The sequence below is a fragment of the Melozone crissalis genome, unplaced genomic scaffold (genome assembly GCF_028551555.1).
Source record: "Melozone crissalis strain CALT ecotype California unplaced genomic scaffold, PUWL_Pcris_2 ptg000014l_1, whole genome shotgun sequence".
Classification (NCBI taxonomy): domain Eukaryota; kingdom Metazoa; phylum Chordata; class Aves; order Passeriformes; family Passerellidae; genus Melozone; species Melozone crissalis.
Genome location: NW_026535792.1, coordinates 9128846 through 9149525, shown reverse-complemented (window position 1 = coordinate 9149525; position 20680 = coordinate 9128846). Strand labels below are relative to the sequence as shown.

The window sequence follows — 20680 nt, the reverse complement described above, 5'->3', positions numbered from 1 at the left end:
GTTTGCGTAGCAAGATTTTATTATTGGCAATGGTCCAAATCTGAAAAAAAGCAAGTTAAAATAATACTCCGTGACAGGTAATAGGATTATAGTGAGCAGCTAGTACGACTTACTTAGATTCATTTATGTACATTTTCATCCCTAAACTTGTGTTTAATGTACATGATTTTGGAAGTTTTTATGAATTGTCATCTAATTTGTCTTCCATTAAGAGAATGATAGTCTGTCAAAAGTGACCATTTTGTACCCCTGTGCCTGTGGCATTGTGAGCAGAAACAAGAAACACCTGGAGGCACAGATGAGCTGGGCTCTCACCATTGTCCTGCCTGTGGTTCATGATTTCTCTGTTGGGTACCAGCTCCCAAAAGGAGTTGGGAGCAGGTGTGCTCACTATGGAGCTCATGCTCCTTCTAAATCTCTCAGGATTTGGCACATTTTAGTTGCCATCCTTCACACACCAGCTCGTGGTGAAGCCTTGAGAGGCTACCTAGAACAGAGGCTAGACAGAGTAAAGAAATGAAATAGGTATTTATTAAAAAAGCCTTCAGAGGACACACCTTGGACACTACAATAGCCTGGCGAGGGCTACACCCAAGATGGACTCTGAGTTAGGAGTTTTCACACTTTTTTAAGTTTTGGTCCATTTCCATATTGGGGTTAATTATCCAATTGCAGCTTCAGGTTATGAAGTCCCATCCTCCCAGACTGCTCTCCTCAGTTCACTGTTATTTACACTTTTGGGGCCTGAAGCTGCAGTGGTGTCCTTGGTTCTGGGGCTGGGAAAGGATTTTTGTCTATCTAAACTGTGAAGAGAACTTGCTAATGCTTTGTATGAAGTTCAGAGTTATATATGAATGCTGTACAGACTCTGGAAAATATGATAGCTAAAATTTAAGGCATCAGTGGGACAAGAATTGTCCTTTCCTTCTCTCCCCATTTTGTAGAAGAAAAGCTCCAGAATGGGAATCTTGTCTTGCTCCATTCCTCATGGATTCTGTCCTAATTCTGACAGTGGTAAACTGGCACTACTTAACTATTTAAGTGTAAAGGGGAGAAGTTGTGCTCTGAAATGTGCTCTTTGTTTCTGTAGAAATGTTTAACTTCTTCTAAGTGCACATAATTTGGAAAAGCAAATGGTGAACTAGAGATCAAGACAGCATTTAATAACCTTAAAATGTGACCCACAAGTTTTTCCTTCAAAATATTGGCAAAGGTTATTCAAAATGCTTGAGTCACACTTGAAGTAAGAGAGCAGGATACTGATGTTGGCATCTACCACAATGGCATCAACTGAATTTTGCAGATTTGATGCTTTTGGACTCGTTACAGCATTTGGGGAGGTTCTGCTGAATTCAAACTACATTGCATTGTCAAGATTTTAATCAGACTTTTTCGAAGGCGCATATTTAATTTTAGCTTTCCCACTGTGCATTTAGAAAATTGTGTTCAAGTGACACTTATTGTCAGAGATGTGAAGAGACACAGAAACAACTAAAAGATTAGTTGTCTGTGTTCATCTAAATCATTAAATATGGATGTTCTGCTTGATTTCACCAAATTTATATTTTTTTTGTTCCCAATTAGTTCTTTTTGAATAGAGTAAGAAATTAGACCTTGTAACTTTCAACATTTTATTTTCTGCATTGTACAATAGAAATTTTTAGACATTTCTTTCCCAGAAGCATTGCAAATACTAAGCATGAGGGGATTAAGTTACCCTTTTCAGAATGAGAAACAAAGAGAATTAAGGTAATGGTGACATATGGGTGGGCTTGTGTTTGGTTTTTTGGTATAATGCAAATTCTGGAAAGAACTGCAAAAGGGATAATTCTCCTCGTTCTGACTCCCATGGAAATAAATCTTACAATTGTATTTGCTTTTCTTCTGCAACTCTTTTTATCACTGCCAAAATTTACTGGAACATAGGAAATTTTGGTTAGTCCTTCTGCTGTCATTTAATGATCCTGCTCAGAGCTCATGGATGATTAAGGAGGATACACAGCACTGATCTTTGAGTCTGTCACATAATAATAATTTCTCCTTTTTTCTTGCTGTCATTCACAACATTTAACATACCTAAAATCACCTGACTTTAAAGCATCACTTTATAGCATTAAGCTTTTATAATTGTGATTATCAGACAAAGCTCTGTTAAGCTTTCTCAGTGCTTCATCTTCTTTGGGCATCTCCCTGTGTGAGCAGTTGTGCTGGCTTACACCGAGCGTCTATCTCTGTCTGAGCAGTGTGGCCAACAGCAGGGATAGGAGGAGTAAAACTGGAGTAACTGTGATGTTTTCCCAGGCTTCTGTCATTTTCAGTCCAGGGCCCTTTGTGGTTTGGTTGTCAGTTAATCCTGGTCAGCCTTTCCCATACCCCATGTGGTTTTGTAGGTCTCTGTTGCACCCTTGCAACATCTGAAGGCTTCTTGTCCTTGAGTTCCTTTGATCATCTTTATTTTCAGTTTTTTTCTAGTTCTGTTTCATTTGAGGGCAGAGAACAGCACATACTTTCCAAGATGTGGGTGAACCAGTGATTTATGCAGAGGCATAGCAATGCTTTTGCTTTTATTTTCTTGAGTTCCTTTCCAAATATTTCTGAAGACATAAAAGGCAGTGCTTCTTTTTTGAAGTACATAAAATTTGAGTTTGAAATGCATTACCTAGTAATCTATGTTGCAATCAGATTTCTTCATGAACATCTGTTCCGTGTTAAGGCCATTGCCCTACCTCCCACCCCCAAGTTTAAAACTATTTCAAGATTTTAAAGTAATTCTTAACTTTGTTTTGCAGGTTTGCAAAGGTGCAGATCAGTGTGTCTGCTCCTATTATACCCTTCAGAGAGACCATAACAAGACCTCCCAAAGTCGACATGGTGAACGAAGAAATAGGAAAGCAGCAGAAAGTTGCTATCATACACCAAACAAAAGAAGACCAAAATAAAATTCCTGAAGGAATTCAGGTTGATTCAGATGGGCTTGTTACAATTAATACTCCAAATAAACAAGCTACTCTCAGTGTGAGAGCAATGCCACTCCCTGAGGAGGTAACTCGACTTCTTGAAGAAAACAGTGACTTAATTCGAACTATGGAACAGCTCAACACGTCTCTGAATGAAGAGAAAAAAACACATGAGATAAATCAGAAGACTCTTGATAGAATCAAAGAATTCAAACAAAAGTTGGAGAAAAATCTTCAGGGAAGAAAGTGGAGAAATGCTGTTGATCAGATCTGGTCGTTTGGACCACGGAAGTGTGGGCCTAATATTTTGTTACATAATTTTGAGGGCTATAAAAGATCTGTGTGGCAGTGCCTTGGGAATTCTGTGAAAGAAGTAGGTAAATATAGAGACTTTGACAACGGCATAGTGAGTGGATTTCAGCTGGCTACACTTTCAGGTCCCATGTGTGAAGAGCCTCTCATGGGTGTTTGTTTTTCAGTGGAAAAATGGGAAATAAGTAAAGCTGGAGATAGTCTGTCAAATAGTAGGCAGGATTCAGGGGAACTTGATACCACAGAACATCAGCAAAATGAAGATAATACTCTAGAAAGCAGTTGCACTGGTGAAGGTCCCAGTGCAAATGAACACCAAGACAGGAACCAAAGCGGCACAGACTCACCTGAGAAAGTGAATAAGCACAAAGGAGAATTACCACTTGCAGATTGTTATGGCCCTTTCTCTGGACAGCTGATTGCCACCATGAAGGAGGCCTGTCGTTACGCTCTGCAGGCAAAGCCACAGAGACTCATGGCAGCGATGTACACCTGTGAAATCATGGCTACTGCAGAAGTTCTAGGTAAGACTGGCAAAATAAACCTTTGCCAAGAATTTCCCTTCTGATTTCTCAGGTGAGACTGAATCAGAAGGTATAACTTCATTGAAGGTTTTGTCAAGAGTCTTTTATAGTCTCCAGTAGATTTTCTAATCTACTGGAGAACTATAAAATAATTACTTTCTGATGCCTGTAATATTTCCAGTATTCTGAATGAGAATTCAGCATTCGTCTTGCTTGTCTGAACCATAGGCATAAAGAACAATGCTGCACCTTTGTGAAAAACAAGAAAGATACAAAATCTTACCTTTCCATGAAGTTTCTGTATGATGAGCTTCGGTAACCATGAATATCAGTTCCACAAAGAGAAGGGGAACCTCTCCTGTTTATTTAGGGAGTGCAAGATCTTAGCAAATACCATATCAAGATATTTTAATAATACAAAAATAAAATCAGGAAAAGGAATATTAAATGATTGTTGCAGTCCAGTTGGTAAATTTATGTTTTTAAGTAGCATCTGTATCTTGCTGGTATGCAAGTTTCTCAACCCAGTGCATGCAAAATGGTGTCACTGATATTACCTTACCACTTACACCTACTTAAACTTGTTTTTATTACCTACTTGTGACACCACTTAAGTGTGTTTGTTCCTGGAGTGTTCCATGGGAGTTCCTTGCATGCTGATTCTGATCCAAAGCACTGAGATTTTCTTTAAAATGAACTTCCAATGTATTTAAGCTATCAGCAATTTTACTTTGACTGTACTAATCACGGCACAAGTTGCAGCATATCCCACATACAATAATTAAATATTTGGTTACTTGTAAAAAAATCTCAGCTGTTGTGCACGCAGTCATACTGATAGCAGTCCAAAGACCAAAAATTACAGTTTTTGTAATGAAGATAAATGCCTTTGAGTGAGCAAGTGTTTTGTGCAGATGCATGATCCTGCTCTTTGCTGAAGGTACCCTGTAGTAGCTCTGGTAAAGGATGTGCTGCCATGGGCTTAAGGGCACATTGCCCTAAACATCCCCTACTATGGCAGGGAACTTTGGCATTTCAAACACTTTCCGAATGTGCAAGATAACTAACAGCTGTCAGAACTGGACTGTGTATTGTTGCTGTTCCAGAAGCATTTGGCACGTTGCTTCTGAGTCTCTATATCAAGCTATAAGCAAGGTACCAATTTTTAAACCTCAGAAACACTGTATAAATTGCTATTTTCCAAACTACTCAGTACCCAAAAGGCACTGAAGTAATAAACATGCATTGGCTCATCTATTGTGCCATAAACCCAAATGGAAGCATGGCTTTTTAATGCATATATATATATATATTTAATGAGTGCAATTTAGGACTCAGACATGCAAACAAATTAGTACAGTCTAATGAATGTGAATTGTGTTGTAATAGCCATGGACATGCACTTAGTTCATTACAAATTCATGGGTTTAATATTTATTGTGGAAACTTCAGCTAATAAATTGCATTCTCATTAGCAGGAGTGAAAAGCAGGCCTGCAATGCAGCCAGGCTTGGCACTTGACATGTGTCAAACCACTGGCTTTTGTATCTTTGTTCTTTCCTTTGGCATTCCATACATTGATACCCTGGGAAGTTTAATATAACTCCCTACTGACCTGCTTCTTTCTAAGATGGTCACTTCTGCAAAAGTGAAGTCTTCTGTCTTCTCAGAATATAAAACTTTTTCCATCAAACAATCAGTAACTCAGACTGAACCTGAGGAGAGGAGCAGGGAGGGGGGACACTGTTTTTAAGTGTTTTTCTTGTGCTTACTATCTTGATCAACACAAATGTATTTGTTAGTTTTTGTCTGTAAGTTACTTTCAAAAACATGATACCTACTATGAACTCAAACATGGGCATTTTCACAGCTACTTTCATGACATGCATGCAGTATTTCAATAGATTGAATATTAACTTGGGAAAGAAAATTGAAATTATCCATGACTAACTTAAGACTGAATTTATTAACAAACCAGTTGAACTCATTAAACTTAATAAACATGTAGTATTTCAGATAAACTATTTTTTTGTGGTTGGAATAGCTCTGCACTGCCTGGGACAAGTACCATGTAGGGATGTGGTCATCCAAGCAAATTTCTACCAGTAGCTTAGATACAACTCCCGAAACACAATAATACTTCTCAGTAATGATTCTCAAATATTTGGTTATAAGAAAAAATGCAAGTTATGCATATAATCTGGCAAAGTGCCTTTTAAAAATGAAATGGACATAGATGTATTCATCCAGCAGTAACAATGTATTAGATGTTACTCAGATGATTTTGTACATTATATAGCAGAATATGTTGTTTGAATTTAGTGTGTCCATTTAATTAACTGACTTACAAAAAAGAGTTTTAGCCAAAAAAAAAGTTATGCATTTTACTTAAAGCTGAGCCTTCCTGCACAAACATTGCTGTATTTCTGTTCGTGGTGTATTCAGGATGTGAATATGTTGGTGAGCTGATGAGAGTTGTGTCTCTGCAGGTCGTGTGTATGCTGTGCTGTCCAAAAGGGAAGGCAGAGTGCTGCAGGAGGAGATGAAGGAGGGCACGGATGTGTTTATTATTAAGGCAGTCCTGCCAGTAGCAGAAAGCTTTGGCTTTGCTGATGAAATCAGGAAGAGAACCAGTGGCCTGGCCAGTCCACAGCTGGTGTTCAGCCACTGGGAGGTAAAAATATCTATTCATTCCATCTGTTTTGGTGATCTATTTCCTGTAGATGTGGCAGATTGGAATAATAAGCAGAAAAGGTTAAGTTTTGGTCAAGACATTTGATTAATTCCTTTTTGAAATGAAGAAAAAAGTCTTATATTATTTCTTTTTGTAGATATGCTGTTCAGAAATGTATTTATATTTTGTTTAGGTGGTCTTTTTATTTCAATAGCAAGTAAGTCTTTCATAAATGAAACTGTTTCTTTATAGATGTGTTTTCCTGTATTGATGTGCCCTTTTTCATGAGTTCTCTGGTAAACTTGTTTGAGGAATGGGAAAAAAACCAAAACCACAAACCAGCCCCAACCTACCGCTAACAGAAAATAAATGTATCAGCAAATCTAATGCACATGAAAGTTAACCTCTTAAGGTCTAGCAGGCACCTTCCATATTCCAAGCCAACATAAATTTTCATGCTTAAAAGACAAACCAAATAGATTTCATTCTCTCAAAATTAAATCTGTTGATAGTAAGTAGTGGTGCCCTCAAAATCTTTCCTTTTGGTCATCTCTGTCACTTAAAGAAATGAAGAGTTGAATGTGAAGGTGTAGATCAAGTGGGAGAACTGGTGAGGAGTGTCATCAGCTGAAAGTGTAGTTTATTTCTATGATGTGGAGAGTAGATATTCAGGGGGAAAAATAAAAGGCTGTACATCAGAGCTCCTTGTTCAAGACAAACGCACCTGCATTGTCAGGCTCCTCAGAAGACTCCACTGAAGAAGCTAAAAATGGCTTCAAGGGCAAAAGTCAGTGGGTATAAACTTTTCACCTCAAATTTTTAAAATAACTTTAAAGTCTAGGTTTTTCTGGGTTTGGTTGGGGGTGTTTGTTTGTTGGTTTTGGTCAAGCCTTCCTTTATTTGGTGTTAGAAAACAACAGAATCTTTTGTAAATGGATGAAAAAAATCTTTCTTTGTTTGATCCTTGATTTATTTTGTCACCTCAAATGTCAAGTCTCTGAGTACAACCCACTGTAGATTTTGAGGTCAGTGACACTCAGGTACCAGCTGAGTATGGGCTGCTTACCAGTGTTTCTCTGAAGTATGTGCTGCCTTTTCACATGGTGTGGATCCTTCATCCACACTAAGTTGTCCCCCTATCTGTAAAATACTCCACTGACTGTATTTCTTTGTTAGTAACTATGGTAACTGTGTCAGAAATTTTATGTGGATGATAATGGAAAACTGCAAACTGGCCACGTGCTAGCAAAAGAGTTGGGAAGAGTACTTGAAACAGTCCACTTGGAAAAGCACATTATGTCTTGCTTGGCAGTGGTGCCTTACTGGTGTTAGTGAATGCAGGCACCAAGGACTTGGCTCTCCTCCTTTATATTGATTTATTTAGTCTTCTTGTGACTAAGTCCACCTTCACGTAGAACCACAAAAGGAAAAACAGCTGCACAGAATGCAGAAAGGAAAAAAAAAAGACCCTTCACGCATGGTGTACACACACAACAAAATAGATAATCTGCATCTTTTAAGTATAGAGGTTCTGGTTACAGCCAGTTACAGATCAGGTACCTCAAGCCAGTGAGTGTTGGCTGTACTGTGTACAGTAATCTTGTCAGTTCTGGATGGTCTCCTCTGAAGTGCAGCTGGTGAGGTTTTGTGGCTTTAGTGGTCTTTTGTGTAAACCTCTGGCATCAGTGCCCTGGAGGAATATCAGCCAGTAGGACTCAATTCCAGCTAACCATTGTTCTGTGCCAGCTTCTTTAGGATTTGTAGCTCCTGTGCTCCAGCACTAAGCTAAAACATGAACCCTGTGGCTCTCAGACTTCCCCTTCTATCCCCAAGCCTTGGTGGGTGCATTCGCTCTCAGATGTTATGAATTTTACATCAGAAAATATTCACACATGGTTATAGATATTCATAGGACAGAGGGATTTGAACAACTGGCAACATATTCTAAATCTGACCTCTGAGAGAGATTATAATTGCAGCTAGTATGTAAAATGCATTGGTAGTAGGAAAATTACTGTGTAACCAGTCACCTATCCACCTGGGGAATCTGTCAGTGGGGGAGGATTTGGCTTTTTTGTCTCCATGAAAGCCATGCTCACATATTTTTGTGATAAAATAAGTCTTTTACTAAGCTACTGGTAATGTTATCTCTGTGCAGTGATGGCAGAAGGAGTGCATGTTACTCTCACACCATCAAGACAATTTCTAAATAAATACAATTTTCAGAATCTCTAGTGTTAGCATGACAGAGAAACCATGAGAAATTATTTGTATCTCAGCTCCTCTTTCTTCTTTTTGAATTCTGCACAAAGTTGCATCAGTGTTGGGCATGACTTTATCACTTTACTGATGAATTATGGTATATATATCTACATGATAAACTCCAGCATTTTATTTGAATTCTTACTATTTAATGCATCATTGTTTAAGATAGTATGATGTGAACTTGTGTAATCTTAAACTGGTTTTTCCTTAGTGTTAAAACTGTGTTACTGAGAGTGTGGCTGCTGCTTTGATTGCACACTCTCCAAACCCTTCCATGGCATTCTGAATGAACTCTGTGCTGCTGCTGCTTTCTCAGTGTGCTCAGCTCATTGGCTGAGTACCTGAGACATGTATTTGTCACACAAATTCCTTCTAATGTGTTGTTAATCTCATTTTACACAAAGGGGAATAGACAGTTTGGGGGATTTTTAAACTTCCAAACACTTTGTCCCATGGAAATCACATGCATAGAATATGTTTAAAGAATTGAGGTTTGAGTTCACTCTTTTATTATATCTCCTTCCCATGATTTGTAGACTCTGAATACAGAAAAGTCAGTGATAGACCCTACATTTAAATGAAGCTGTTTTGGTCTCTGTGGAAATGATATTGCCATTTTTTTAAAAAATTCAGTTAATGAATGGATTTTGTGTAGTTGGGATTGCTCCAGCCCCAAGGGATGGAGCAATACATATATCGAGGTCTGTCTTGTCAGATACTCCTTTTTTATTAATTTCTTCTGACATGCCTATGGAATTTATTCCTGCCTGTAAAGGACAGCACCAAGGAACCATTAATGGGAGCTTTCAGTTTACTCCCAGCTTAAAAAAACCTAATGTTTAAAGTTAGGCAAATGTTAGGTGTGTTGGGTTTACTTGGCAGCACTTTCTTAGATTTCAGTATAAACTTTCTTATTTAATTGTTAGTTTGAAATATTTAACTTTGGGATAATTATGAGCTAGTTGTATTTTTTTAAACTTTGGATTAATAATAACCTTCAGTTAATAAGTATGTTTTTATTTAAGCCTGTTACTTTTGTTCTTAATTCTTTGCAGTTAAATCTTTTACTCAGTCATGAAATTTTATCTTAATCATAGGGCTTTGAACAAGAAGGTATTTGTGATTGCAGAATCCTTAGAATAATGGAACTCTCATCCCATTTGGGAAATCTGTGTTAAAAGCAAAAAGAAATAATGCATGTGGCTCTATTCAGATGCTGATTGAATTTTCAGCAAGAATTGTCAAACACATCTACCAGTTGTAAAGTTGTGAAATGTATAGTATTCCTGTTAAATCACATCTTTTCAACTGTGTGAATATTAACTATTAAAGATGCTTTTCTTCCTGAGGGGGCATGAGTGAACTGTAAATACATTTAATCAGAATTCTTTGTCATTGTCCCTTCTAAGTAGAAAAGTGCCTAGAACGTGCCTCAGGGCTCTGGAGAAAGGTAAGAGAAGGGCTGTGTGTAATAATTGCTAAGAATATGAGACTTCTGAATGTGGAAGTTTTATATTCTGAATTTTAATTCATGCCTTTTGAATTGTAAGTAATTTTACAGCTCAGAAGATGGGGCTTAATATAGAAGTTGCTGGATGAGATTGTTAGGCTTGCATTAAACAGGAAGCAGGCTGAGGTAATGAGAGAGAATCTATTCTAGGTTTGAACTGTAATTTTACATACATTATTTTACCAGTGACAGTTTGGGCACATAAATGAATTCGAGGAGTAACCTGGAACCTTTCAAATATAAAAACCTCATTGTTTTGGCAGGAACATCTGAAGCTAATTGAAACAGTAAATAAGAGTGCTAGGGGTGTGGCTTTAATTCTCTTTCTCAAGACATGTTTCTTAAGTAATAGGAAAAAATGCAGCAGTAGAGCCACACATCTCCTTTTTTTATTTCCAGTCACCAAATTCCCATTAACAGCTCCTGGCTGAAGTCAAGAGTAAAGTTTAGCTGTCACTGTTTGAGACAAAAACAAGGATGATGCTCCTGAGCCAAAATAAACTTGTATGAGTTTATTTTATAGCTTACTGTGTAAATGTTCATTATTTCAATATTTCTTGGAAGTGGAGTTCTTGTATCTAACTAGGCATTTTCAGGCCTTGGCAGCCCCCATTATATTGTGAGTGGAAGCTCTGAATTATGGGATAGTTTTGGATGCTTCTTTTATTTGCAGGGTATCCCCACAGCCAGTACACTCATGTAGGGTATTCTCTGTTCTGGAAGCACAGTGCCAGTACCCAAATACTTGAATTTGCTTGTGCTCAGTGCAGAACCACTTGTGCAGCATTACCCAGCATGTTATATATGGTTTTCTTGAAAAACAGTAGGTAACTGTTCACATACACCTCTGTATTCTTTGTTTCTCAGGGCTACTTGAGGCATGTCAGACATGCGTATCAGCTGTACCTTTCTCAGTTGCATAGTCTGTGTCTATTTCATTGTCATTGCTAGGTGGTGGACACCACTTGAACTGTAAATGCTCCTGAAATACCCTTCTGCTATCGAATTTTCAAAGGTAGAAAGGATTCTGATCCACTGGAGCCCATATCATCACTGAAATTTTGCATAATATTATTTTGACTTTGTTTTTTCTTGACAAGAAAGAACTTCTGGCATAATGTTTTCCTGGCTTGCTGATGGCTGCTGTGCCCAGTCACACTGAATTTAGTGTTTCTTGGGATTTCTTACTGAGCAGTTCACAAAGGCCAAAATGTTGCTTGGACTTAAAATCTCCATCAGACAGTGTAAGACTGCTCTTTCTATTCATGGCCCAGCTGAGGCATTTTCCACATTGATGATATTTGGCTCAAAAGAAATTTTCTGTCTTCATCAGACAGTAAGGACCAGTAGGGGAAGTGCTACCAGGAGCATGGCTGTGTTCCCAAATCTGCCTGACCTTTTGGATGAACTAGGCTGATCCCTTCTGTTTGCTTCTGGTGCTTCTCTCAACCTTGTTTTGCATAATTAGGCTGCCTTAGGCAGAAACTGTTTCTTACCATCATTTTGTGAAATACACTAGACAATGGGACCAGGATCACTATTGGAGCCATCTGGGTGACACTGAAATGCAAATAATAAATCATCCTCAAATTAAGCCTTAAAATTCCAAGTCCTCTTGAATTGCAAGTGGTCTACTCTAACTCATGTCTTACTGAAAAGCTTGATTAGCCTACATAATCATTTGCAGGATTAGTACACACCCTATCATTTATCAGTATTGACATAGTATGCTCACAGTATTTCTATTTTTATTGATTATTATTACAGGTATTCAGATTATGTCTCTCACAGAGATACAAGCATTTATAGCTTGAATAATTAATGTGTTGTTGTTAAGCTGAGAGAGAGTGACATCTGTTTTGCCTGTGCTACTCTGCATGCTCTTACTAAACAAGTCTTAGGAGACTTCATTGTTTGGGTGTGTTGGTTTGAATAGTTGTTATATTTAATGAAGCATCTTGCTTTAGAATGGTTTCTTCTTCTAAAGAACACTTTTTGCTTATAATATTTGAAGTAATCTATTCACTTCTTTTGAGATACCTAATCCCAGCTGACTACATTATAAATAGTTTTATTTATACCTAGAGTGGATTCTGCAGTGAGTGATGGGACACACTTCATGTATTTGACTGGGAGTTTTTATTTTTCTTTAAAGGATAATGGAATTCTACAGGTGTGCTTATAGTCATATTTTAAACAAATTATATCACTCAAGACTTCTAGGAAATAAATCAATGGAGATTAATTTAAAATGTTCCTTAATTTCAATGCTCCTTTAAAAGGAACATTTCCATCACTTAGGCACTGTGTTTGTGATAACAGATTTAAGAACTGTATCAGCTGCTGTGCACTGATTCATTTTCTTGTGTTGCATTTTATATGGGCTCATTTTGAGAAAATGCTTGTTTTCTAATAGAATAAATGCTGGTCCAGTGATCCACTGCATGGATCTTGATTTATAGTTTACTTTTAAAAATAAATGTCAGAAGAGCCTTGCAGATGTCTAGAAATACTTGGTTATGTTAAGGAAGAGCACTTTGTTGTGTACACTCGGAGGAGTAATCGTGTATGTGCTGGGCTGTTTGCAGTTAAGGCTGATATTGTCCCTGCCAGAGAATTCTGATGTTGAATAATAAATAAGCACAGGCCACTGGCTAGTTCATGCTGTTAAAAATAAAAAATTCCCAAATCCTAGAAAAATTCCTGGAGAAAAGGTGTGCTGAAATTTCCAGTTACCAAGTCTATGGTGGTAAGTGTACTTTATCATAATGCTAACAATACCATAATGTCATTGGTTTTACAGATTCTTATTCCTAATGTTAGTGCCTCTTGACATCTTCTGTCTCTTAAACTTGGGGCATAATATTTGGCTGTGATAATTTTATTTTCCTCCCTGCTCAGTGGTTCCCAGACACACAATACACTGGCAGAGAGAGAGAGGCAGACCTCTGATAGAAGGTTGACTGAATTGCTTCAGTCTCTTAAAGATTTTTCATCTCTGCAAAGCATATCATTTTGAATGTCCAGTTCTCTTTTGATTGAAGGTTTTGTTGAGGAATTTAGCTTTTTGTAACAGTGTTGTCAACACACTGTCACATTCCTGATTTTAAGGGGAGTCTTAGGCTATATATTGTAGTTTTGTACTGAAAAAGTAGAATATGGAAACATTTAAATAATTTTAAGTTAGAAGTGGCATGCAACATAGAATAAATAATGTTTCTGGGTATCTGTTCTGCTTTGAGCCTGTGGATTTTCCAGGATCCAAAGTAAATGCCCTCTGTGAAATTACTATACCGTATTCCAGAAGGAATGGTCCATTTAGAATCTAATTCATCACTGAGGACTTCATCCAGACAAAAACTCAATTCCTGTTACAAATTCCAGAACCATCCCTGTGTGGTTCCCATGAATACAAACAATAGCTCAGGACCTAAAAAGCTTCTTAGCTCTGATTCCAGGAAACCCAGACCCACCATTCTGACAGTTCCCATTGTAAGGAAATTGATGACAATGCTTTGGGACTGTTCTCCTTTTGCATGCTTGCACTGTATTAACAGAGCAGGGGAATGATGGATTCCACCTGCTGTGAACATTTGCCTTGATGCATTAATGTGATATGAATAAAGAGGAACAGTCTGGTTTGTGCCTTTGCCTTCACTCACAGAATCAGAACTTTCAAAAAAGAAAAACTTTCTATTTTTTTGTTTGGGTCACTGAGTCAGTAACACCCCTCTGTGTCATAATAGGATTACAGTGACTTCCTAAAGATGATGGCCTAGGTTCCTCTTTCCCTTTGCTTACCATGGCATGGCAACACATCTGCTGATTATTTCATCTTTTATAGTGTATCTGCACCATTTAGGTAGGTGTAGTCCTCTAACAGAAATTTTCTGATGCCACCAGATCTTGCTCTAGAAGCAGCGTGTAGTGGCTGAATTATTTAGGCAGGTTGAAAAGCCAAGCTACTCCTGAGGTAGTTCTTTGAAACCTAATTAACCTCTTTACTGCATCATGTGGCAGAACAAGGTTCACTCAGGATTCTGTAACCCTGGGCTGAAATAGCTTTACCCTTGCTGGCTAATAAATACTGAATAGTACATTTAAACCTGCTGTTATGTTGACTTCCCTTAGACCTGTTGAAGCATAAAGAATTATTGTCAGTGGAAGAAATAACCAGTGCAGAACTTCAGTAGGGCAAGTCTTTCATCAATTATTGAAAGAGCCAGTCTGTCAAACCTGGGGATTTTCTTAAACATCCATCACTACAGTATCTAAATATTTACAGGTAGATTCGATCTGTAAGTTCAATTTTGTATACTTTTGGATTCCTCTGTTACATTCATTCTTCAAGAACTGCAGGCTCACAGCTTCTCTCTGGGCATAATTTCTGGGTGTTACATTTCTTGCCAATTAAAAAAGGCATCAAAGGGCATAGTAACAGTCCTTAACTTACAGATTTGTAGCTGTGGAACCTCCCTAAGTAGTACAGTCTGAAGCAAATCCATTGAGCATCAGTCATCTTTTCTTCTTCATGTGTTCTTAGACTTGGAATTTTTTGTTTGTTCAGTTCTTTAGGCAGATCATTAAAGGGGAAGTCCCTTGTAGCTTTACATCATTAAGGTGTTCAGGATGAGCACAAGTCAGCATGCAGTCTTCACTGCCCTTTGTATTTTTTGTGCATAAACTAATGGTGAAACTTTCAAACTCTTACAGAGGGGGGACCATTCTTTTTTTATAGATATAAGCTGTCAAGGAATTACCTCTAAGTTTGTATGCATTGGTTAGAAGGCCCTGTGCAAAACATCACAGTGGTATGACTCAAGGAGATTCTTCTGTGGTTAGACAGTCCTTACGTTTATGGTGAAAAATAAACACAGAAAAATTTGGAAAGCTGACTTTCAGACTGTTTATTTCTGAGCTCTACTTGCTTTTGGTTTTCAGCCAGACAAGCCTGTGCATAGTCATTTCCCATGTAAATAATTGAGATTGGCTGTCACTTTCAGCACGAGTAATACCCACTTAATTTAGTCTGTGCATGAGCTTAACTGTGGCAAACTAGAACCGTTTCTGTTGGTTTAGCTTTACATCCCATTTTTGCAAGATTGAACCTACAGTATTGCCTAATACAAATTAGGCTGCCATAGTCACTCTCCTGACTCCCCATAAAGTGTAATTTGTGTGGTTGTGTTGGGAGTTATTTAATGTGAGATATTAAATTAGGACTCCACAATTGTTGATTTTTCTGGGGAAAATCATCCATCTTCAGTCATAATTTTTTAATTCCTCTTCTTGTTTGTTTGTGTAACCTGAGCTTTAGGTTATTTTGCTTAGGTTGAAGTACCATATGGCAATTGAAAGGATTTGTCAGAAGAAAAAGTTTGCAACGGTAGAAAAGGCTCATAGCATTAAGCTAAAATTGGTAATTTAGGAAAATTTGTTCTCTCCTTGTCAGTTATTAGTGCTAGTGCTAATATTTCAGAAATTATTATAGAGTAATGTGCTCAGTTGTTACAACTATTGTGGTTCTTGCAGTAACTAATACTTGTCTGGACTGCTTTTTCCATGAGAGTTTTGTTTAAGGAATGAGTACATTATTACCTTTGGGTTTTTTAGAAAACATATATTATCTGTAACTGCCTGTTGTGAGGAAATCTACAATCAAGAAAAATTAGTATTTTTGAAATCTGCAGTAGAACCTATGTAACGTTATATGGTCAATTCCATCCCTTCCTAATGTTCATATTTAGGGTTCTCTGTAATACCCTCTATGGTAGTTCCACAAGTGTGGGGTATATAGGATGAACTGGAAATAAAGGCTTGTCCAGTTGTTGTCTGATCATGTTAGATCTAACTCTCTTCTAGAGGAGGACTACAAAGCTGCAAGAGCAGCTCTGCTAAATATGTTAGAGCCAGAAACAGTGATTTTTAAACCATCTGTCCAGATGGTTTAAAAACTCAGGATTGGGATTGGAAAACATAGGGCACAGAAATGAGTAGAAATCTTCAATTCTGATAAATTCTGATACAGTAGTTGTGCAATAATATTCTAAATAAGGAGCTCTCTCTTAAAAGTTGAGAATTTTCTGAAAATTGTTTAGCGCTGTTTCCTGATGGGCAGTTGAAATTGCTTTTAGAAAAACTTTTGCAGAAATTGCGGCTGAATTTGAAAAGTTATTGTGGGTTTCTTAGGGTGAGAGCTGCAGAGTGTGTGTTAACTCTTGTTCTCTGCTTCCACAGCTAATTGCAGCCTTTCCAGACAGCTTGGTCTGCTCTACTTTGGTTTCTCTACTTCAGCGGTTGATTGCTTGAAATGTGCTAATAAACTTTTGTATTACTTGACTCTTTTCTTTTTGTTTCCTTTTGTAGATCATTTCCAGTGACCCGTTCTGGGTGCCCACGACTGAGGAGGAATATTTGCACTTTGGGGAGAAGGCAGACTCGGAGAACCAGGCCCGCAAGTACATGAATGCAGTGAGAAAGAGGAAGGGGCTCTATGTGGAAGAAAAAATCGTGGAGCACGCTGAGAAGCAAAGAACTCTAAGCAGAAATAAGTAGCTGTGTCTGCCTCCTTTCTCTCCTGACACAGCTAAGTGTGGGTGGAGTGTTTTATATGCAGCAGATGCAAAATTTCATCTGGACTTTGTTCTTTGATACCATTTTTCTTACATGCTTTGTCTGTGGCTTATGTTTTAATAAACTTAAGCCTTTCCAAGTTTTGTACAGAGAAAATAGTTTATTTATTGAAATAAAATAGAAGTGTATTCACTGCAATTGGTCTCAATTTTTAAAATTTAATGCCCTGTTGAACATTGTGTCCCAAGGATTAGGAACTCCCAGTTCAATTTGTTCTTTTCTGATTTGTCACATGTAGTTGCAGTAAGAGCTGGTTAACTAGCTTCTTGCAAATAAACCATGCACTGAATTTAGCTCTTTAATGGTTTTGACTGTTTTTTAAATGAATTTCTGTAATGTATTTGTTTCTTACCCATACCTTTCATAGTTATCTGCATGTAAATAGATGTAAGCCTATTAGGAGTTTCTAAACTATCTGTTTTACTCCATTCCTCATATGAACAGTTACTTAAAGCAGTAATACATCTTACATCTTTTCATATATCTTTAAATCAGAGGGCACAAATAGCATATGTGGAAGCAGCACTGCAAAAAGATGAGCAAGATTTGTGTTGTTTTCCCTCCTTAGAGAACACCTTATTACAAACTTCAGTTTCCACAGACTAGGTGAGGGGAGTGAGTATCTCCAATATAAATGAGAAACTGGACATCAATTTTCTTCCCATACTTATGCAGGAAGTAAAGTACTTTGTACTTGAAAACTCTGGAAGTAAAACAGCACTCCTGATTAGAGAGGGTTTCCTCAAATATATCTGTCTGAAATGTTTTTTCATATTTAAACCTAGTGCCAGACAAGTGCCATTTACAGATGGGACTAGAAGCTTGCAGGTCTGCTTAAAACCTCCCACAGTGTGACTTGGCAGCAGAACTCGAATTGGGAGCTCAAGTGACTTTTCTCCTGGCCCTGATCACATCAACCTAAATTCTTCAGGGAAGGTATCTGGTAGTTTTGCTTCTTCTATTAGGTTTTTCTCCTTTCTAACTTCAGTTTGGTTCAGAATGCTGTGTAAATTTTTGTGTGTTTCTTGCTGGTTTCCTTTGGAAGCAGAAGCAGAAGAGCACGTGGAGGAGAGGATGTGAATGAGCTGGACAATTTTGTCAGCACCATTTTTTTTAATGCATAATTTGAGTTCTCACATGGCTTCTGATTCATTTTGGTTCTTGTTCATACCAGACTGCCTGTGAAAACCCAAGAGTTGAAACTAGGCAAGAGAGTGTAGTTTTTTTGTTGCATCATGTATAGGAGGAGGATAGTCATGAAAACAGGGATAAGGGCTTTTTAGTACCTGTTGTAACATTGACACATTGTCCTTTGGTATTCATAAAATGTTTTGAAATTGGTCCTTGGAGTAACCTCTTATTTTAAACCATACATAGGTATGTTGGGATACTGATAAAAAGTGTGTACTTTTCATATTGTGTTATTCTTCACCACTTTTCCTTCTCAAATGTGCAGTGTCTGTGATGTGCTGCCTCAGTACAGCCCTGAGAAGGAAAACACTTCCAGTGCTAACATGAGTTGTCTGTGTAGGCTTTGCTGATCTTACTGGTGTTGAGACAAATGGTTTACATGCAAGATAAAATATTTACATGTAAATACCAATTTGATTTAGCAGTGTGCCTGAAGTTTGGGCTCTTATCTACTTGATGTGGCTTAGTCATATCCTCTGTTGTGATTTTGTGCTTTTTGATTTGTTTTGTGCTGCTTTGGATCTACTCAAAAGTAGATGAGATAAAAATTAGTATTTATTTTTATAGCATCTATTAATAAACTGAAAAGGTTTTGGTTTTTTACAGCTGCATCATTCCATGGTTCTAAAACTCCTGCAAACCATGACTAATGGGAGGAAAAAATAGATACCATGAAATAGTGTGGTTTGGACTGTTTGACAGATATTTGCTATTTCAACAGATGCTGTTTTCCTACAGGAGCTTGCTTTATTTATTTATTTATTTATTTATTTATTTATTTACTTGTTAATTTATCCTTTCTTCCCCTCATCCCTCCTCCTTCATTTTCCTGTTTTAGCAAAGATCCAACTGTATAACACCTGACTGATTCTTTAGAGGAATATTTTTATTATCGTCTTACTTCTTTATACTGAAACTGCTTATCTTTGTAAAGACTTGCTGATTCTGGAATTTCAACACAGAAAAAAAAAAAGGCAAAATTCAGTAGTGCTTTCCTGTTAGCATTTTCATGGCCTTGTAAAAGCCTTGTCCTTCACCCTTACAAAGTGACATGTCTCAGTGTTCTCCAGTGAAACATCTGGATGCATTTTTTCTCCCAGAAAAGCTACTGTGTAAAAGGGTAACAACTAATAATTTGGCCAGACAGCAAAAATAAAACTTTAGTCAGGAGCCCTGCATTTCCTACGTGCTCACACAGGTTTGCTACCCCCTGAGGAGGAGGAGGGGAATTCAGTGCAGTTACAAGATTTTTTTTTTTTTGTGAAGTGTCCACTGAGCACAGCTAAAATCTGCATCTTCTCAGGTGGAATTACAAATGGAAGGCAGATTGTTCATCATCACCAGTTCAGTGCTGGCTTTTTCCCATCTGTGGAGAGCTCTTTCCAGATTTTTTCATATGATTCTTTTACACTGTAATAAGTAAGGTAATGAATAAATCACTGTTATATCACTGCTTTCAGAATGATTTATGCCAGTGTGAACTGCTACTCTGGAATATTTTGTCTCTTTTTTTTGCTATAGCAGAGGCCTCAGAATTAGAGACAAGCCTCAAGAAACTCCTGGGCTTTAGTGATGATTCCATGACAGTTGTATGGTTCATTGCCCCCTCTGCCATATTTTCATGAAAACAGTAATTCTGGATTATAACTTTCTTAAAATAGAAGAAAAAGCCCACACCTTTATCTAAAAAGTTGGCTGTGGAGTAAGCAACAGGCTTTTTAGAGGGGTAGTACAAAATAATCCCTGGCCTTTTTAATTCAGTGTGGTATTTTTATGGCATTTGGAAAACAATATCCAGTGGTCTTTTCATTGTAGGATTCAAGGAAATAGTTTGGAGTGGCTATCATGCAAGGCTGCCTAAATGCTGTTTTTGTGGACCTGTAAGAAGGTTGATCATGAGAAAGAGACACATTTAATTATGCTTATAAAGACCTTGACAAAGTCCATGACAGCTTCAGGAATTCTAATCCTTTGCTGCATCTGAAGGCAGTGTATCTTTTTGGCTGGACTTATCTCCTGAGCACTCTGGGGTATTATTCCTGCTTTGTTCAAAGGGGAGGATGCAAAGTCAAGGTCAGTCATGTGGGAGTAGAGACTAAGATGACAAAAATCCCTCAAGAAATTTTTATGGCAGGACTTATACAGCCTTTTAGTAGTGACTTTTGGTTACCTCTAATACATGTGTGTGACTGTAAGTCTTGGGGTTTTTTTTCTTAAATCTTTCTAAGGCTCCTTTAAGTGATGATTTTCTAACAATCAGCCTAATTTCAAAGGCTGGCTCATTTGCTGGGGGATGCAGATACATCAAAAGCCAGCTGGTGCTGAAATACAGTAGTGGGCATGCTATGGAGCATTTTCTGCCTTTCATCTCTTGTCTGGTGGTAGCATTTACCTTTAGGAGATCAAGAGCAAGGCTCCTGAGTGGGAGAGGCTGTGAGTGACTGACAGCAGGAGCTGTGAGAGCAGCCGAGGCTGCGCTTCCCCGGGGACTCGGCACAGAGCGCTCGTCACAAGTGCTGCTGCCACTGCTCTGAGCACTGAAAGCTGATCCTATTTATGAATCCTTGTCTTCTCCTTGTAATGTTGCTGTCTTGCAGGAGGAACAGCTTAGGAA

General features: G+C 37.8%; 1 protein-coding gene across 1 annotated transcript in view; it reads left to right on the top strand.

Annotated features, from left to right (window-relative positions):
- The window catches only part of EFL1 (elongation factor like GTPase 1), a 63332-nt gene extending 46011 nt beyond the window's left edge, over window positions 1-17321 (top strand). The window contains exons 18-20 of the mRNA XM_054272628.1: window positions 2790-3793; window positions 6283-6467; window positions 16609-17321. Of these exons, the coding sequence (XP_054128603.1) occupies window positions 2790-3793; window positions 6283-6467; window positions 16609-16797 (1378 nt within the window). The 3' untranslated portion in view covers window positions 16798-17321. The remainder of the gene's footprint in view (window positions 1-2789; window positions 3794-6282; window positions 6468-16608) is intronic.
- The last annotated feature ends 3359 nt before the right edge of the window (window positions 17322-20680 follow it).